Below are 19505 nucleotides of genomic sequence, written 5' to 3'. Positions count from 1 at the left end.
GTTTTGATTAGATTCCAATAGATTCCAACTAATAATGCCAAAAGGGAAATATCTTGATAAGAAGGGTGAGAAGAGGGATAATTTGGATGCAGAAATAGAGAGAAAAGGGAAATTGAGAAAAAAAAGGAAAGCAGGCAATAGAATACAGAGCATCTGAAGCTTAAGTTCTGTGTGTTATAAAAGAAAATGCTTGTTTGTTGTTGAATAGTAATAGGCATATTGCAAAACTGAGGCAAAACTACAGTTTTGGAAATAAAGCCTGCTTTTCACAGTATGTCTATATTTAGGAAGTGGTTCTTATTTCAGCAGTTTAAAGTAGTAGAAATGCCATAGATAGGTCCAGCCAGATTTGTAGCAGTAAATCCCAAGTAAGAAAAAGAAATAGCAGTAGCATTAGTAACAATGTCAGAAAAGCTGGGAAGGACAACAGAAATGGCCCGTATCCAGTCAACTCATAGATGTTCCCTTTCATGCAAGTAAACCAGCTATTATTTATCATCTTGAACTTCTGCTTCCTCATGACTGGTGAAGGTAGAGTGTGTAGATGGGTAATTCCTTGCCTGAACAAAGCAATGAGGAGTCTTTCTATCCACAGAGGCAATGCACCATATTTTCTTAGCACTGAAGAGCTTTTATTATGCATTGAAAAATTCTAGAACAGAACAGCAGGAGTCCCCATGGAGTTGCGTATTTAAACCTTACAGCTCAATAACCATTTGCAATATAATTGGGTTCTGAAATTTGTTGTTATTCCTGCTCTTTCAGTTGAAGAGGGAGATGGTTTACTGTTGCTTTGTTTTCTTTTGTTTTTCTTCTTAGGACTGTATGATGGTGGGTCTACATACATGTGGTGATCTTGCTGCAAATACCCTACGAATTTTCACTGCCAAGCCTGAAATCAAAGCAGTTTGCAGTGTAGGTTGCTGCTACCATCTGTTGTCAGAACAGTTTGAAAACCAAGAAGGTAATTCTTGAGCTTAACTTGTGGCTGCCAGTTTGTACGTTGAGAGTATTATAACTTCTAATTAATAACCTCCTTGTGTTTGTTCTTTCCCAGTGGCTTATTTAGTACTGGTTTTAATTACATTATGTGGGTCATTCACTCCCGGATGCTCTGTAGCTTTTCTGTTATGCCAGTATTCCTAATAGCCTTACTGAAATTAGGGACATTAATGTAGAATGCTTTTTATGTGGTTATGAATACAGCTGGTTTTAGTCTATTACTTAACTTGTAAAATGTGGAGGCTTTTTTTAGTCCAATATGTTTTCATCCGTTTGAAATATTTTGTACCAGATTTTGCCGTTGGCTGTCTGCATGCAACATCCATTTATGTTGAGCTGTACATATACAACTATGAGCAGAATTAATGCTGCTCTTTAACAGTTAGCTGTTCAGGCAGCTAAGGCACAGCTCCAGTCTGACCATGACACATGCTAGATCTTGCTTGCTTTAATGATCTTTTCATGTTGTTTTTATCTGGCTTTGCAACAATTTTAAGAGTTTTTGCAGCTTCAGTTACTTCACAGTGCTTCTCATCCCCAAAACAAAGAAAAAGAAAATACAATTGAAATTTCTCAGTTACAGAAATGTAATTAGTAAGAAATTTACAATTCCTTTTAGATAAGGGTTTTTAAAAATTACTAACTTTTCAGGTACTTGTCATTAAGTATGTGCGTCTGAAACATTTGGCTGTTTCATATTATTGCAAAGAGGACACAACTTTCTGTTTGTAGTTGTAGGATTATTTTTTCCAGACCAGTGCGTAAGGCTGTACTAAACTATTGTTACTCAGACACTACCAAGGGGTCAGGAGTGATAACCCATTCCAAGTTCAAACAAACAGATGTACATGCATGGTGGTAAGACATACTGCAGTTTCATAGCAGCATGGAAATGAAGACAAATTGCATGTTGGAATTTCTAGCTATTTGATTTTTCTCAGCTTGAACGATAAAATCATTCTCTATGAAGAAACTTTAGACAGAAGTAAAAGGAAATGTATCATTCTTTTTTTTAGGCGGAGAACATATAAGTAGTTCCAGTAATACTAAAATAATTGGTTGATTTTTTTTTTACTATTACTATGAAGGTACATATTCTAAAATCTATAATGCTGTTGTATTCTCCTGAAAAGTCATCTACTATATGGGTTTTTTTCATAAATGTATGCTGGAGGGGTCAGAGCACAAGGACTGACAGTATCTGAAAAGCTAATACTTGAAAGAGAAAATGGGAAAGAATTAAGACTAGAGCTTGTATCTATGCTTACTATGCATGGATTTCAAATTGACAAAGCATTGTAGAGGATGCTACAGAACTCTGTAACTAATCAGATGGTATAGATCCAACAACTCACTTGTAAAAGAAGTAAACTAATTCATCTTGTAGCTGTCTGAGGCAAGTGGATTTTGGTACTGCTTCCAAAATAGACCAAATGATAGAATCAGGATAGAATAATTTAACTTGGAAGTGGCTTCTGGAGGTCAGCTGGTCCAGATCACAGTGCAAGACAGTGCCACCTTAAATCAGGTTGTTCAGGACCTTGTCATGTTTTGAATACCTCCAAGGACAGTGGTTCAACAGCCCATTACAATGTTTGCCATCACCATTAAGTTTTTTTCCTCATATCTATTCACAGTTTTCAGCTCTCATGCATTATCTATTGTATTTTCGTTGTGCACCTTCGAGAATAGTCAGCCTTAATCTTTTCTGTTCCCTTCCCTTTAGGTAGTCAAAGAAGCAGTTAGATACTTCCTTGACTGTCTCTGCACTTGTATCCCTCTTGCCACCACTGTAATCCAATAAATCAGTATGGTGTGTTGGAGAGCCCAAAGAAGCACTCTAGATACGCTCACAAGTGCTAAAAAGGGGAAATAATCACATCCCTTAACCTGCAGGCTTCACTGTTAAGCTTCAGAGTCCTGTCAGTTTTCTCCTCATCCTAGAATCTACCAGTCATATCTTTCCAATCTGTCTATAAAGATCCTACGTTAACCTTGCTGAAAGCCTCACTAAAATCAAGGCTCTCCCTTACTTCATGGAGACAGCTACTGCATCACAGGAGTCAATAAAGTTTGTCAGTGCTTGGTAGATTCCTGACAGTTATTCTCCTTCATGTTCATTATGGGCCTGGGCATGGTTTCCAGGAAAATTTATTCCATACTATGATTGAGAACTGAGGTTAAACTGAAGATGGGTGTGATGTTTGCCTTTTTCCTGTCACCAGGAACTGCCCCTGATGGATGTGACTTTTCAAAGAGGATAGAGCATGGCCTTTGTGTGACACCAGTCAGTTGCCTCAACTTCCTGAAATGCATCCCATCTGGTCACATGCACGTGTATTTCGAGTTTCCTTTTGATGTCCCTGAGACAATATAATCTGTACTGTAGGTAGTCCTTCACTTGTCCAGGCTCTGACACTAAGTTCAGGGAAGCTACTGACTAATCTAGACAAGAAACAGAGATGTAGGCCTACATGGAGAGAGTAGTTTCAGTATCAGGAAGCATCCTTTGAGGTAGATCTCTGCAGTCATGGATAAAAGTTCTTCCTAAGAAGCTGAAAGAACTGCGGAGAATTTGCTGCAACACAGGAAATCACTTATTTGTTTGAAATCAGTCCAAGCAAGGCAAGCAAGGGCTTGACTGCAAGGACACAGTGGGAAGTTCTCTTATAAAGCATTTTATACTTATCTTGACTTTGCAGCTTTGAGACTTTGAAATTTTTTAATTTTATTTTTTTTTTAAACGCCATTGCTCTATTTTATATATTTTTTTCCCCCTATTTAAAAGCTTTCTTATTTTCTTGAGGTTCTTGTCCCATAAGGACAAGGTTGAAGCAAGTCCACCTCAAAACTCCCCCAGAGTAATACATTTTCCATCTTTGCTGCTTCTTTAATGTAGAAGTAGCTAGTTGTTCTCATAAGTCTAGTTGAAGCAGATATGCCAGATCACAAGCTGCTGTGGACTAATGGTTGCCATAACTTGAGGTGGCTGGGCTGTATGTTGTTTGGCAGTTAAGTTTTATACAGTACTAAGATCAGTCTTGTTTGAGGCCAGTGAAATTTTTTTTCACTTTATATTAACTGGAATTAACTGATATTCAGGGGAAGAAATTTTACCTGTTTTGATGCCTAATGTAATCTTTATAAGTCTGAGGTGGTGAATTGACAAAATATCACAGTATCACAGTATGTTAGAGATTGGAAGGGACCTCAAAAGATCATCTAGTCCAATCCCCCTGCTGGAGCAGGAACACCTAGATAAGGTTACACAGGAACGTGTCCAGACGGGTTTTGAATGTCTCCAGAGAAGGAGACTCCACAACCTCCCTGGGCAGCCAAATGTCGACAAAAATATTATTATGCTATTTTTGGCAGGCTATTCAATCACCTTGGTTATCACAAGTTTTGGGTTTCTTACTCCAGAGGAGTTGAGTACAGGCAATAATGCCTTACATTTCTTATATATTCTGAAAATAGTAAGGGTATTGCAAGACTGCCTAATTCAGTTTACCATTGGATCCACTGTGACTACTCTGGGAGCATTTCTGATGAAAGTAGTTCCCAGTAGTCAAAGTCTGGAATATTGCAGTCGTTATACAGTGTCCTTCTGCGTGCTCTAAATAAGATAAATGCAGCAAGAAATTTTTGTAACGAGACTGCATTTCAAATTATGCTGGGAATAATTTTAAACTCTTAAGATCACGAAAGCCTTTGTTTTGATTTATTAGTAACTACAACAACTAAGAGGTGCTGTGTAATGTCAGATTCCAATTCAACATTAAAAAGCTGAAGCCAGTGACTTTTAACACCTGTCCTTAAATTTCGCTGCTGTTATAAGCTGTATCAAAAAGTAAATTTCAGTTAATAAGGGCTATTATGACAGCTCTTGAAAAATTCTGAGTAGTTTTTCTTTGGCTTTCTCTAAGGAGAATTGGCTGTTTATGCAGAGATTCTTCTATGGATAAAATGCACTTGGCCATTAATATAATTGATTCCTTTGGGGTTTTTCTTCACTGTTATTGCATCAGATAGTTGGTTACATCAGCGTAGTAATGATTTTACTATTTGAAACTTTTTAAATAAACCTATTTACATAGTGAACCATTATGGCAATTTTTCTGGAAACAATCCATTTGCTAGTGAATTTTAAGTTAAACTCCATGCCTCTGTTCAGGAGCTGTTGTTAGGATTTTTGAGAGCTGTTTTATCTTACACTTAGGTAATACATTTCTGGGGCAGTGTACCAGCTGGACTATAATTACCTCTTAACAGACAGTAACTGCAGATTTAAGATATATTCAAAAAGACTTCACTTTCCTTAGAAAGGAATTTATTTATTTCAGTATTCTAATTCTCTTTCTTCTATCCTCCAAACTACTAAACACTTCAGTACCAGTATAGAAACCAATAAAATTTTTCAATACTGTATCCTCTGTTTTGAGGAAAAAACACATGAGCATTGCTATTGCTAAGGAACTACTTATTTATAAGTATTTCATAATTTGAAATAACACATCAGTGTAGTTGTATGGGTAGCTTCAATGATAGCTGTCTGATAGAAACCTTTTTTGAGGTTAGCATGAGTACTGAAAATCATGAACTCCAGCTTTTGTAAGGATATCCAGGATCAGGTCACTGTCCTAGAAAGAAGAAGGTACGTGCCGGGCAACAAAGGTCTAGAGCCATCCTGGGAGCTGTGGAAAATACCTTCTCAATAAGGCACTCAGCAACAAGTCAGCAAACCTTCCACAGAAGAGTAAGAGCCTTGGTCTCTCAAGTTACGTAAATATAAACCTTTACTACATTTGTTAAGCTCTAACTTTTAAAAGCTAGTGAACATAATTAGGAGAACCAGAAAGGGTGCACAGGTTTGTTAAAATTCACATACAGAATTTTAGCAGAAAAAATTTTAGGAAAATGAAAAGGCCTTGAATAAGGTGCATTCAGCAGACAAAAACTTCAAAACTAAATTTCCTAAAGGATTCCTTACACAAATATAATGGCTGCGTATCACTCCGTTCCACTGAAATATGGAAAGATTTGTCACTGTTTTAGAAGCATTAGAGGACAGATGATTTATGTGTTGCCTAGGTATATTTTTTAAGATATTCCCCAGCCAATGTCTTAGAATATCTATCACTGATACCATGGCAACACAGGAAAACACTTCGAAGCAAAAGATCAAAACACTTGATTTCCTTTCCAAAGCATCTGTAGATATTGCTGCACAGGGCACATTTAATGAATTTGTGACAGAGCTAACAAGTCACTAAACCCCAGATGGTCTCTATCAAAATTCATCCTGAAAAAAATATGAAAATATTAACTAGGTAAGTTTTACAGATGTTAAATAACAGCATTACCTATTTATGTTATTAAAGTATTTTTCATTAATAAATGTAGAACAAATATATGAAAACTGGAAACTATCTTCCATTTATAATTTTGCATGGGTATACACAGTAAGACATAATTGAGAAAGCCAGGGTTTCTAGAATCATAGAATGGTTTGGATTAGAAGGAACCTTAAAGATCTAGTTCAAACCCCCACCTGCAATGGGCAGGGACACCTTCTGCTAGACCAGGTTGCTCAAAGGCCTGTCCAACTTGATAGTCTTGAACATTTCCAGGGATGGGGCAGCCAAAACTTCCCTGGGCAACCTGTGCCAGTGCCTCACCACCCTCATACTGAGGATTTTTTTTCATAATATCTAGTCTAAATCTACTCTCTGTCAGTTTAAGGCCATTTCCCCTTGACCTGTACCTACATGCCTTTGTAAAAAAGTCACTCTCCAGCTTTCTTGTAGGCCCCCTTTAGGTACTGGTGTTTTCTGTGTTTTGTTTGTTTGTTTGGAGTTCTTCACTTAATTCTAAATGGTTGTGGTTTTTTTTCCTTTTCTTAGTACCAGGTTGATCGTTTTACTGAACTGTCAGGTCTCAGGTCCAAGTATATAAAATTATATATTTAAAGTTAATATTTTTCCCCATTTGAATAACTTTTAGCTACATTGAATTTTATATGCCATTTCATGTCTAATTTTTACTAGAAATTGCTCTATTTTTTTATTACCTTTAGGATCATCATAAAACTTTTCTATATTCTTCATTAACTGTCTCAGATTATTTGTGAATTTGATCAAGAACCTGTTCCAGCAGAAGTCTCCTTAGGCCTCCTTTGGTGATCTCTGTCCTCTGTGAAAAAGTAATACTTTATTCCCATCCATTGTTTCTGTCAATTACTTACCCATAGGAATACTTTATCTTGTTCTGTGTTTTGATAGATTCTCTAATGGTCTTGTTGAATACCATTTGGAAACCTACTCTATCTTTCTTGTCTAAGTGTTATTTGAAGCATTAAAAGAAAAAAATTGCAATATGTTTGTGAGATACGACTTTTTAAGAAAATCACATTGACTCTTTCCAAATATATTATAATTCCTCAAATACCCAATGACTCTATTTTTTAAAATACTTGCTCTCCATAAAAATGTAAAGCTTCCTGTTTGGAAACTCCCTGGACCTTCCCTTGAGATCTTCATAAGAATTAAAATTACATTACCTGTTTTCAGATCTCTAAAATCAAAGAGTTTTAATCAAGAAGTTGCATACTGCAATTTGACAATTTTGACTTGGTTTTTGGTTTTGTATTAATGCTTTATGGTCTTGGCATTTTTTTGCTGTTTACAACTTAACATTTTTCTATAACTTCTAGGCATCCTTTAGATATTATCCATTTAGATATTTCATCTGCTGAGTCCCTTCTCTGAAGCAGAACTGTGGCTTCTTTATAGTTTTATCAAAATTGTAGTCCTATAACTACTATAATTTTCTATTTATAAGAAATTCTGTAGACAGAGATCTGTAAAAGGTTGAAGAGTTTTGAGATTAAAATTAATGTTGAAGTTCATACAAATTATTATCAAAGAACATATAGAATTATGTTTTATAACCATTGAAAGAAAAATGTTTTTGCTTCCTTGTGCCAATTACACTGCTGACATAAGACAGTTATTTGTTAATAACCTCTTTTCTTCTGTCACTGTGCAGAATACAGTTAAATAGCTTGTGCTCTCTCAAGGAGATCCAGAATACTCTTAACAATTTCACACTCTGAAATGGAGTCAGAATATTCACAACATTATAAAAATTACATAGCTGAGAAGGGAAAAAACTTCACATTTTTTATAATGACTGTTACTGAGATCAAGTGCAAAAAGATAAAAATTACTAAAGCTATAAATCCTTGGTAAGCAAGATTAATCTCCTGTTGGGATGATAGTATTTATAAAACTGTTGAGGCATGGTGTTGCTGTATATTTTCTGCTGGTCTGAATAGGGTAATTCCTTTCATAACTTCTGTAAGAATAATCTGTGCATAGTGACAGCCTTTGTATGTAAAGAGCTTATGGTATGTTAACTAATGCCTGTATGTCCAGCACTTATTAAGAACTCTGACAAGAATTCTCCGGGAACATAATATGAAAGTGATGAACTACACATGTTCAATATACCATTTATTTCAGTAACTTCTGCAGGAACATAAAAATACTCCTCTGAAAAAATAACTTACCAAATAATTGTCTATTTACCTTTTTTTTCAAAAAGAAAAAATTTTTTCAAGATACAAATCTTTCATGTTTTGCATTTTATATCAAACTTGGCAAATAAATGCATTGTCTGTTTGAGAAGGGCGAGAAGCAGAAAAGATCTTTCAAACTGAAGTAAGACAGGACAAGCATTCTTTTAAAAGCAAAGGCCATTTTCAAATACAGAACTTCAGAAAACTTTCTTCCATCTTGAAATATAGTTTCTGTGAAGTCATTTAAGGTATCTTCCATGGTTTTAGTGACAATGATATATCAGAATATTTCCTTTTTATGCATCTTTGTAGCATAATGTCAATGTAAATATACTATTTTACATGTTCTAATCCTTTACAGCGTATAAGTAGGCTACATAATTTGTGGTATTTGAATTACTTCAGCAGGGTTCCTTTTAAACATAATATTCCACATGGACTATTGCAATTTCAAAGCCTTTGTGAGAAACATCTAATGTACCATGTGACCTTTGAGTGTTAATACAATGTGGATGTTACAGGGTTTGTCATGCAGAAGACTTCTGATGTATTATAATAACAATAGTATAAACACTCCTACAGTTCTCGCATATGCCTGTCTCATGTTTGTTACAGAAGAACAGGTCGTTCCCCAATCTATACTGGAACCTGGGGTTGTTCCTGCCCAGATGCAGGACTCTACACTTTCCCTTGTTATATTTCATCAAGTTATTCCCCGCCCAACTCTCCAGCCTGTCCAGGTCCCTCTGGATGGCAGCACAGCCTTCTGGCGTGTCAGCCACTCCTCCCAGCTTAGTGTCATCAGCAAACTTGCTGATAGTACACTCAATTCCCTCATCTAAATCATTGGTGAATATATTAAATAGTACTGGTCCCAGTACCGACCCTTGAGGCACTCCACTAGATACAGGCCTCCAACTAGACTCCGCCGCATAGACTACAACTCTCTGGCTTCTCTCCTTCAGCCAGTTCACAGTCCACCTCACTACCCGATCATCCAGACCACACTTCCTCAATTTAGCTGCAAGGATTCTGTGGGAGACCGTGTCAAACGCTTTGCTGAAGTCAAGGTAGACCACATCCACCGCTCTGCCATCATCCATCCACCGTGTTATTTCCTCATAAAAGGCTACGAGATTGGTCAAGCATTACTTCCCCATGGTGAAGCCATGTTGACTGCTCCTCATAACCCTTTTATCCTTGATATGCCTTAAGATGGCACCAAGGATAAGGTGTTCCATTACTTTCCCAGGAATGGAGGTGAGGCTAACCGGTCTATAGTTACCTGGGTCCTCCTTCTTGCCCTTTTTGAAGACAGGAGTGACATTTGCTTTCCTCCAGTCCTCAGGAACCTCTCCCGTTTCCCAAGACTTGGTAAAGATGATGGAGAGCTGTCTAGCAATGACCTCCGCCAGTTCCTTCAGCACCCGCGGGTGCATCCCATCTGGACCCATGGATTTATGGATGTTCAGATTGCTTAACTGGTCTCTAACCCATTCCTCATCGACTAAGGCAAACCGCTCCATTGACCTATCTTAATCTGAGGTCTCAGCAGTACAGGGCTCTTCATGGGGTCAGTCTCTTCTCCTAGGTAACGGATGATAGGACAAGAGGAAATTGGCTCAGTCTGTGCCAGGGGAGACTTAGACTGGATATTAGGAAAAAAATCTTCACAAAAAGGGTTGACAAGCATTGGAACAGGCTGCCCAGGAAAGTGGTAGAATCACCATCCCTGGAAGCATTTGAAAGATGTGTAGGTGTGATGCTTAGGGCCATGGTTTAATGGCAGACTTGGCAGTGCTAATGGCTCATCTTGATTGTAAAGGTCTTTTCCAACCTAAATGATTCTATGATGAAACTGAGATCAAAAAATTAAAGAGAAGAAGGGAAATTAATTTATATTGCCATTTACAGTTCTCAAATGTGCCCTGCTGCTTCCCTCCCTTTTTTTTTTTCTTTTTTTTTTTAATTAGTTTTGCACTTCTAGGAATGTTTACTGTCTTCCTTGGGAGAAAGAAGACAGTATTTAGACAAGAGATCCTCCCAAGGGTTTTTAGATCACAGCTTTTTATATGATTTTAAGATGCAGTTTGGGCATTTACTCTTTAAGATACATTGTCTAACAACTTCAAATGCAAAAATAGGAATGGTGGGACAGAGAATAAAAAGGAACAAGTGGAAAGGAAATAATGTAGTCCTATTACAGCTTTTTCTTTTACCTGACTATCAATATGTCAGGAACTACCCAAGCAAGGATATGATTCCTGTGGTTGTTATCTCTCAGGTATTGCTCTTTGAATTAAATAGCTTGCCAGCCTTGAGGATTCAGCCATACATGTTTTAGGTGCCATGTCATGTTACCTTTATCTGCTTGTCTTTGATGAGAATCGCAAAGCATTGTTGGCCAAAAAATGTGTGATTAATACAGAGATTTTTCAATGTGCTTGGCAGTCTTTGCACAATCGCCTCACGGTGACAGCTGTGTCTGATCTCCAGTCAGTTGTGCTTTTTCTGTCCAATTGGCACTCATTTTATTTTTGGCTTGAGTATTCTCTAGCTTCCCAGGAGTAGTTCAAAATGGAGCCTTCACATAGTCCTACATTTATTTTCATCTTTGTTTTTCAATTTTCATTCATGATCACAGAAAGAAGTCATAGATACCCAGGTACACTAGATGTGAGGTACAGATATGCGACTGAATTTAACTAATAAGTGCCTGAACCCCAGGTTTCTCATGCTTTCATACTGAGAAAATGGAAAAAAAAAGCCAATAAAACCTTTGAGAAGCAGCTCCATGAATCAGTGGGAATTGCCATCATAAATACCTAACTCATACACTGAAGTAGAGAGGCAAGCTGGGGAATTATAATTCCTAACTGTAGCGGAATTTGGAAACTGGAGGTACAGAATGAATCAGCTGAAATAGAGGCAATATTAAATTAATAGCAAATGGATAGAAGATGTGACTTTTAATGTCATTAAAAAAATAGGAATTTGAAGTTCTCTAACGAGTGCTTCTACATTAACTGATTAGATTGCTACATGCAGTATTTTACATTGGCTGATACTGATCACAGTTCATAAATAAATGTAGATGTAGGGTGTTTTTATCCAATGCAGCTTTTAAGTGGTAAAAGACAAAGATGTATTTAAGCATTTAGAACTGACAAGATTATACTGCAGTAACTCAGTGGATGGTATTGTTAAGAACTACTCATAATACACCGTTTTGAAATATATTTCAAATTCTTAACATTAACATTTTAATAATATCATTTCGAATCATTAATACATTTCTTTATTAAAATAAATGTCAGAAACTGATAGATAAATTTCAATACAGAAACTGATTTCAGTCTTCATGGTAATTTTTAAAGGAAATTTAAGATTCTGTCACTAAAAACTACCATTACAGTGGTTTCATACAGCACTAGCTGTGGGTGTACTATCAGCATAACTGTATTAAATTAGAATAAACTCTCTTTCTCTTTGAAGTTATGTTCTCATGCTGATAAAAAATCAAGACACTGGTGTTTCACAACATTTCAGTAATAATTGCACATGTAAATTTAAAATTTAGGACTGAAGTGAGCAGTCTTTTTTTTCTAAGGAGAATATGATTTCTTAAATAAAATACAGTGAGTGGGAACTTCAGCCTATGCACTAAGAGGATATTTCTGCCTTATCTTTGCCACATGCTGTTTACAATCTAATGGACTTCATTACTAGAAAATAAATATCTTCTGTTCTCATTATGAATATTCTAGAAAAATCTTAAAAATCTTAGAATAGAAAGATAAAGTGCATTTCAAGAAAATCAGAATCCAATACTTTATAGTACTTTGCCATTTTCATAACTTATTTGTATTACTGTGCTTTTAAAAAGATAAAAAAATTCCAAACAGACATTATAATCCATACCACATACTATACCACAAAGAGTGATTTTATGGTGGTTTTGTTTTGTTTTTTTTAATAAATTGACCATTAACCATTGGGATAGGCAGTGTTTTGTGACAAAACTGAGATTGTTTCTGTTTAAAAAATAGTGCTCAATACATTATATCAATAAAAATATCTCCTCTAGAAGATGAAGCAGAAAACATAGTAATTTAGTTGTTATATTAGTAACCGCAGTTCAGAATAGTTGGGAATTGCAAGAAATTAAAAAGATGAGAAGTGTAAATGCAAATACATTTTTATGAAATGTTACCAAAGAAAGGTAAAAAAGAAACTGAAAGGTGACATGATATGCTAGTTAAGCTTATTTCTCTTGTAACAATGAAGAGTTTTGTTCCTGATATTTCATAGAAACTATATAGTGCCGTAAAGCTGTGCAAAGTAAATTTTAAATGTTAGCACACTAGAAGTTGTAGTTTCTTGCTTAGAGATGAACTATGGAAGGCCAAATATTAATGATAGTGGAGATGCTAGCCCTGTTCTCTTGAAATTCCTTGGAAACCTCTGTATATATACAGAAGGATTAGCTAGTAAAAGCATCTGACTTCTACTGCCAGATATTTTTCCTGTAACTACCAAAAAATGAAACAAATAGAAAACATTCACTGTTGCATAGTTTGGAAAACCAGTGTCCTAGGTACACAAATGGTTTCGTTAGTTAAACAACTCTTTAAAAAAATGTGTTTGAAACAATGCTGAGCCAGTAAGAGTCTTACTGGATCAGTGAACAGGATGGTAACAATTATAAGGCTCACCTAAAGCTTTTCTCTGCATCTCGACAGAATTAAATAATTGAAGTTGTAGTTGAACTCACTGTAAATAGGCACTTATTGTGATTTATACTTTTGTTACTACTCAGTATAATGTTTTCAGTGTATCAGATGTCCATATGCATTGCCTGTTTTGTTGGTTTTTTTGCATTTTGAAGTTGAATAGAAAGAAAGAATATCCTTTGCAAAGTTCAAATAGTACAGGTGCTCCAGACAGTCTATGCCACTAGTATTGCAATATTATAAAAATTGCACAAAATGGAAGTTCAGTTCCTCTACAAAACTTAAGAGAAATTTACTGATAGTCTTATAAAAAGTTCCAAATAATTAGAGGACAAGAAATAAGACTTCCAGCACCAAGTTAAGAAATAAGACTTCCTCCTGACAAAATATTAAAAAAAACAGTAGTAGTATTGGGTTCCCAGAAGTGGGAAGGTAATCTGACATTTTGTCTTGTTCAGTTGAGGATGAAGTATGAGCCTTTGCCTTTATTTAAATTTAAAATGTTTTACAAATATAGACCTGAGGTTTTGTATTCCTCTTTGCTAGACAGCACTGAGGGAAAAAAATCCATGACTGTTTTTCTGTTGTGGCTGGCATCTGGATGTATTTGCACTTGTTTCCCAAAGTGTTAATCTCCTCCACTGGATTTGAAGTATGTAATAAACCATAGACAGCTTCTCCATACAGTATATGGTATAAAGGAGTGTGAGAAATTAGCTGCTGAAGGGTTAGTCATGAGACATCTGTATGATCACAGGAAGAGTAAGTAAATCCATTGAAGGACTGCTTAATGTGAATATTTAAAGGATTTTCCTGCCTATGTTTTAAGTTCCTTTGTTTTTAAAAAGAGATTTAAAAAAATGATAATGGAAAAAGTCGGTGAAAATTTTGAAAAAAATCTATTAAAATCCCTTTCTGGGAGAGGAGATGTTATGCCTACCAGAAAAATGTTCTTTACTATTAAAAAAAGAATGGCAATGACAGCATTAGTTTGTTTAAATATATCTATATATTTAAACAACTCTTCCATGAAACTGTGAATGTTAGTAAACTCAGTCAGAGGGCAGTAATAGGGGTTTTTTTTCCTTGGTTAATGACTGGAATTGTTCTTTTCTGTTTTATTCAGCATTATACATTTTGGTGTTATCTACACTTTGTTTATCCTGCTGTGTGTAACTGGGTGATTTTGATGAGAATGTTTTCTGACTTCTGCCAGATGTGTCCAATTTATGGGGACAGTGAGCAATAACAGCTAAGTATCTTCAAGCTACCTTAATCAGTGTTTTATCTGTGTAGGTTTCCAAAGAATCATCCTCTTCCAGAAAGATGAACTAGGATATAAGTTTGCATGTTGTTCATGCTGCTGCTTTAACACTAACATGTCTTCTATGTTCTCTTCCTCTGTGATTTACTGTGAAATTATAGTTTGGTTTATAGATTTTGTTCTAGAACGTAACTTTTTTTTTTTTTTTGCAATTGTTTATTTTGTTGTAATATAAATAATAGAAAATACACTGTTTTGTTAAACTGAAACCTGATTATGTTTTTTAATGAAAACCTTTGCTCAAAGAAAGGAATATTTTTTTTCTTTTTTGAAGATAAAAATGCTTTTCTTAGCTCTGGTGTCAATTCTGTATCATATAATCTGCCTGAGTCTGTAGAGTTGAAAATTTTACTCTTGCCATTGAGACATATTTCTGAAGAAAGGGGTGCAGAGGTTCAGCGGTGTCTGTGAAGGTGACCTACCCTGAACCAAGCACATTGGTCTTGACCGAGCATTGGAACAGATTGCCTAAAGAGATTGTGAAGTCAGTTTTCTTCCCTGGAGATATTCAAGAACCGTCTGGACACGATCCTGAGTAATGTGCTGTAGGTGACCCTCCTTGACCAGGGAGGCTGGAGTACATGACCTCTGGTGGTCCCTTCCAATCTCAACCATTCTGTCATTCTGTAATGCTTACAACAATTCATTTTACAAAATGTGAGATTTAGACTTTTTTAAGAGGTTAGTTTAGAGGGAAAGTTATAGTTATTTAACTAATAGGTTCTAGGATTATACCCCAGGCAAGCTTCAGTTCATCAAATAATTACCTAGATTCCTCCATTTCTTAAGTTTTAATTGAATGACTTCTGTCTGATTGGTTACTCTATATTGAATTATAATGTGATTGCTTCATGCATTGTTGAATGTTTGAGCTCAAGCTGGGCTTGAGCTGTTTGCTGTGAAATCTTCCATAGAATACCTGTACTTAAAATGTTACTTGAATGTTTTTGGGAGATTTATACAGATTGGAACAGCTGCTGTCTATTCAGATAGATGCACAATATGGTAATTAGCTAGCTCTATAATATTAATTATATCTGAAAATAGTTGCAGGCATGAAAAGAATTTCCTGGGGGTTAAAATGTTATAATTTTATAGCAATATATTCATCCTACAATTTTTTATTTTTTTAATCAGCAGTGTGCTTAAGAATGGCCTGGATATGGAAAACTAAATGGAACTCAAGGCAGTACTGTGTATATGTGGTCAATTTTAGATATACACAAAAATTTCTATGTTAGAGCATTAGTTTCCTTCTCTTTTTCTCCTGTTTTACAGCTTCAGTAAATTAAATGAAGATGGTGCTTTGCCTGATTATCTTTTTCAAAGGTATCATAAATTCTTCAGAATCATGCATGAGTACAGTGCACTAATACTGAGACTGTAGCTCACGGGGTAGCAACTTTAACTTTCATGAATGATTAGTTTGCCTAGAGGATAGCGTGTAAATTAAAAGGGTTTACTTGAAAAGATAATGATTTCATCTTTCTAACTCAGTTTGCAAGTTGGTTTTTTTCTAATATTTTAATAAATGTATTTGAAAGACTTATTAGTGTGACTCATACGATAGGAACCATGGCAGTAATTGTTGTCTTTGCAAAAAAAAAAAAAAAAAAAAATATATATATATTTGATAAGTGCTTCTTACAATCCCTGCAGTAGAAATACTCAGTTTTATTCCAATTACTCAGTAATGAGACTTGAAGTTAATGAATATTCTATAGCTTGTCATTAGGCACTTACAAAGCAGAATTAAAATCCTATTTTTAAATCATGGCTCTCAAACCAGTATTCATCCCCTAAGAGCCTCTGGTATTTCTCAGGGCCAAAAGGAGAGCAAAGTGTGAGGTTGCCTGCAGAAGATTACCATGTCAGTCTCTAGAGACCAGGAAAGACTAGGAACTACCAGTAGAAAACAAAGGGCTTTCGCTGTGGGGAGGAAGGTCGTATCCTTTATAGCTTCCTATTTCCCTTTTTGTTTGCTTAACTTTCATGAAATGATTTCTACTTGCACATATGTTTCTCAGACTGGTGGTAAATTTGAAGAGCTGTATTTCTGCTGTCCTCTTTTTAACCCTGTTATATGATTTATCTTCTAATATGCGCTGGTCATCTTTCTATGCTAAAAAGCCAGGATCCCAGCCAATTGGGTCTTTTAGTTGGTTTGTTGGTTGTTGGTTTTTTTTTTAATTGTGATTCTTATTTAGCATTCTAAAAAATCAGCTGACAAATGTGCTAATGAAAATTCAATACATTGTAGATTTTGTCTACATTTAAAAGTAGGTATTATGAACATCTATAAAGTAATCCCTATACTTTAGCTTTTCCACATTTGCATTAGTGTTAAACGTGAAGGATTGTGTTGTTATTCAAATATAAATGTTACTGAAACACACTGAGCACAGACTGTGATGCGAATGCCTCTCAGTGTTTTGAAGAAACAGCAAGAGCCTTTGCAGCTGCTCTTTTCTGGAAAATAAACAGTCTGCTTCACAACAGAAAGGGCCTTCAGAACTGAAATAAACAAGTACTGAAATAAACAAGGTTCTGTGTGATGTTTGGAAGATGTTTATGATAGTAGAATAACCCAATGAGAGGGATACTGAAGTCCTGCTACGTTAAATGACTGCCAGGCTTACATTTTCTGACTCATGGCATTGCATAGGGTGCAGTGGGTATTTGCAAGCTCTTCTCTTGTCCCCTGGAATTTTTTTTTTTTTTTTGGTGGATTTTTGCAAAAGCAAATAGTTTTTGAAAATCTGAAGTTTTCAGGAATTCAGCAAGCTAAGAACATCTGGTGCAGGGAAAATATGATTTCTATAGCATGACCATGGGTTTTGGTACTGTACTAGAACAGTTGTTTCTGCTACCGTTAACTACAGTTCATTTTGCTCAACATTTTGTATTCTGTAAGAGAAAAATAGCCCATGAAAGCTGTGCCTTTTGTGGTTTTTTTTTTTCATTTTGCAGAATGCCCCAAAGAAGTGTGGGGATTTCCCATGTGTCAGTACTTGAAGGACAAAGGTTGGTGCTGTGGTCGCAATGCTAGAATGTCAGCGTGCTTGGTATGATTTCTCTTCTTTTCTTTTTCCTAACTCAGAGCTTTATCCAGATGTTACAGGATTCATTGTTTTTGGCTTCTAATCCTAAAGCCATGAGTTTAATCCAAGATTCTACAGAACAACATCATTAATGTTGTAAGCATGATGAATTAGTTCTAAAAAAAATAGTATTGACCTTCCAGCTTTATATATTTTATACTTGCTGAAGGTATGAAAAAAAGGAGTATTGACAGAAATGTTTTTTAAGAGCGGACAGAAGGGCCAAACCTTTGTTGAAACCTAAACAAGGTAATTCCTCAGGGTAATAGTTCGTGGCCAAGGACTTAGGGAGGGCAAGGTAACTGTAGAAGGATTGCAATCAGTAACTCCCCCAACACCTTCATGATTCATAATATTGAATGTTCTGACTGTATAAAACCCAGACGAACCTGCCTATTCGAAAAACTAGAAGAGCTCTAAAATCTGTGTGGCTTAAGAGACTGGAAACATCTTTTTAATATTGCACCAAGAGACAAAGTGCTTTTAAAGACATAACCTCATCAAGACAGTATGATAAACTGTTGTCTAATTTGAAAAAACAGAAAAGTACTGAACATTTCAACTGGTGTTTCAGTTAGAAGACCACTATTCCTTTCTGCTATTAATTTTTAATTTCTGGTATCAAAATGAATCACATCAGGTCCTGGCTAGCCTCTGCTGCTTGCTCTGTGCCTCTGTTACAGAGAACAGTGTAGAAAAAAGACAATTTAGGCTAATGCATAAGGTTATGTAAACTTGAACTAACATGATAGTTAAATGCTATCAGGAGAAAGGATAGGAGGACAGTTGTTTAGTATTCATAAGGCTTAAATGTGTTACTCTTGGAAAGGTGCAATAAAAAAAAATTATTCATTTTAGAGATGTTACTGTAAAACTAATCACGAAAAGTACTTTGTAAAAGGGATTTGCATTTTCTCTTCTTGTTGTCAGTGTCGTACAATACCAGTTGTTCCTCAGCTGACACATTAGCTATTTCCTTCCCATTCCATTTATTTTGGAAAGAAGTTTGGGCTGTTTTTCAACAATGGTAGGAAGATAAATTTTGTAAGAAAATGACCCCCAAGAGACAGTACCGATCGTGACATATATATCTATTTTAGATTTCACAGAAATCACAGAAATTTGGCAGTTTAAAACGTTTTTGTTTAAACATTCACAAAAGGCAAAGACTTCTCCTGTGTCACTAGATACTTTTCCTATTATTGTATTTGTAATTCTCTATGCATTTTTCATTAGGATTTCACTAGGATTTTCCTTGTCGTCTAGGAGGTACAAGGGAGACAGCACAGTGCAGCTAGGCACCCATCTTCCTAGGGGTAATGGCTAGCTAGGAGAAAATGAGTCTGCTGTGCAATGATCATTATTGCTGATGCTCATTATTACATGTCATTCAAACTGGTTAAAGTGCCAAAGGCCAAAGGTTCTGGATGAGAGTTTCAGTTTCAGACCCCTGCAGTACATATTAGAACCCACATCCATTTTCTAAGCAGCACCAGATATATACTGGTATGAAAATTACAGCTTATACAGCAAAAGTTAGATCTGAGTGTCAGCCAAAGCCATGAACAGAGGAACTGCAACTACTTGGATCGTGTTGAAGAACAGCCTGAAATACAAGATCAATTCTAAAGCTAGAAGAAGGAGAAGTGGGTGATTCAGACACAGACTTATTTTCTGTAGTGGAGTTTGGGGACTAAAGGTGGCAATGACCTGTAAATTGTTAGGCAAATTTTGTTTATCATCTAATATGTTGTAGTGTCAGATAA

General features: G+C 35.8%; 1 protein-coding gene across 9 annotated transcripts in view; it reads left to right on the top strand.

Moving 5' to 3' along the window:
• The window catches only part of METTL25 (methyltransferase like 25), a 60859-nt gene that overhangs the window by 20972 nt on the left and 20382 nt on the right, over positions 1 to 19505 (top strand). For all 9 annotated transcript variants that reach the window (XR_009727829.1, XR_009727827.1, XR_009727828.1 and 6 more), the window contains exons 5-6: positions 820 to 964; positions 17609 to 17703. Coding sequence is in view for 3 of the 9 variants with exons in the window: in XM_061369369.1 (XP_061225353.1) it covers positions 820 to 964; positions 17609 to 17703 (240 nt within the window). In the remaining 6 variants the exon portion in view is untranslated. The remainder of the gene's footprint in view (positions 1 to 819; positions 965 to 17608; positions 17704 to 19505) is intronic.

The sequence above is a fragment of the Neopsephotus bourkii genome, unplaced genomic scaffold, assembly GCF_033783945.1.
Source record: "Neopsephotus bourkii isolate Nb327-2 ecotype Australia unplaced genomic scaffold, CSIRO-AGI_Nbou_v1 NB_1493, whole genome shotgun sequence".
NCBI classification, from domain to species: domain Eukaryota; kingdom Metazoa; phylum Chordata; class Aves; order Psittaciformes; family Psittacidae; genus Neopsephotus; species Neopsephotus bourkii.
This window is presented reverse-complemented; position numbering and strand designations above follow the sequence as displayed.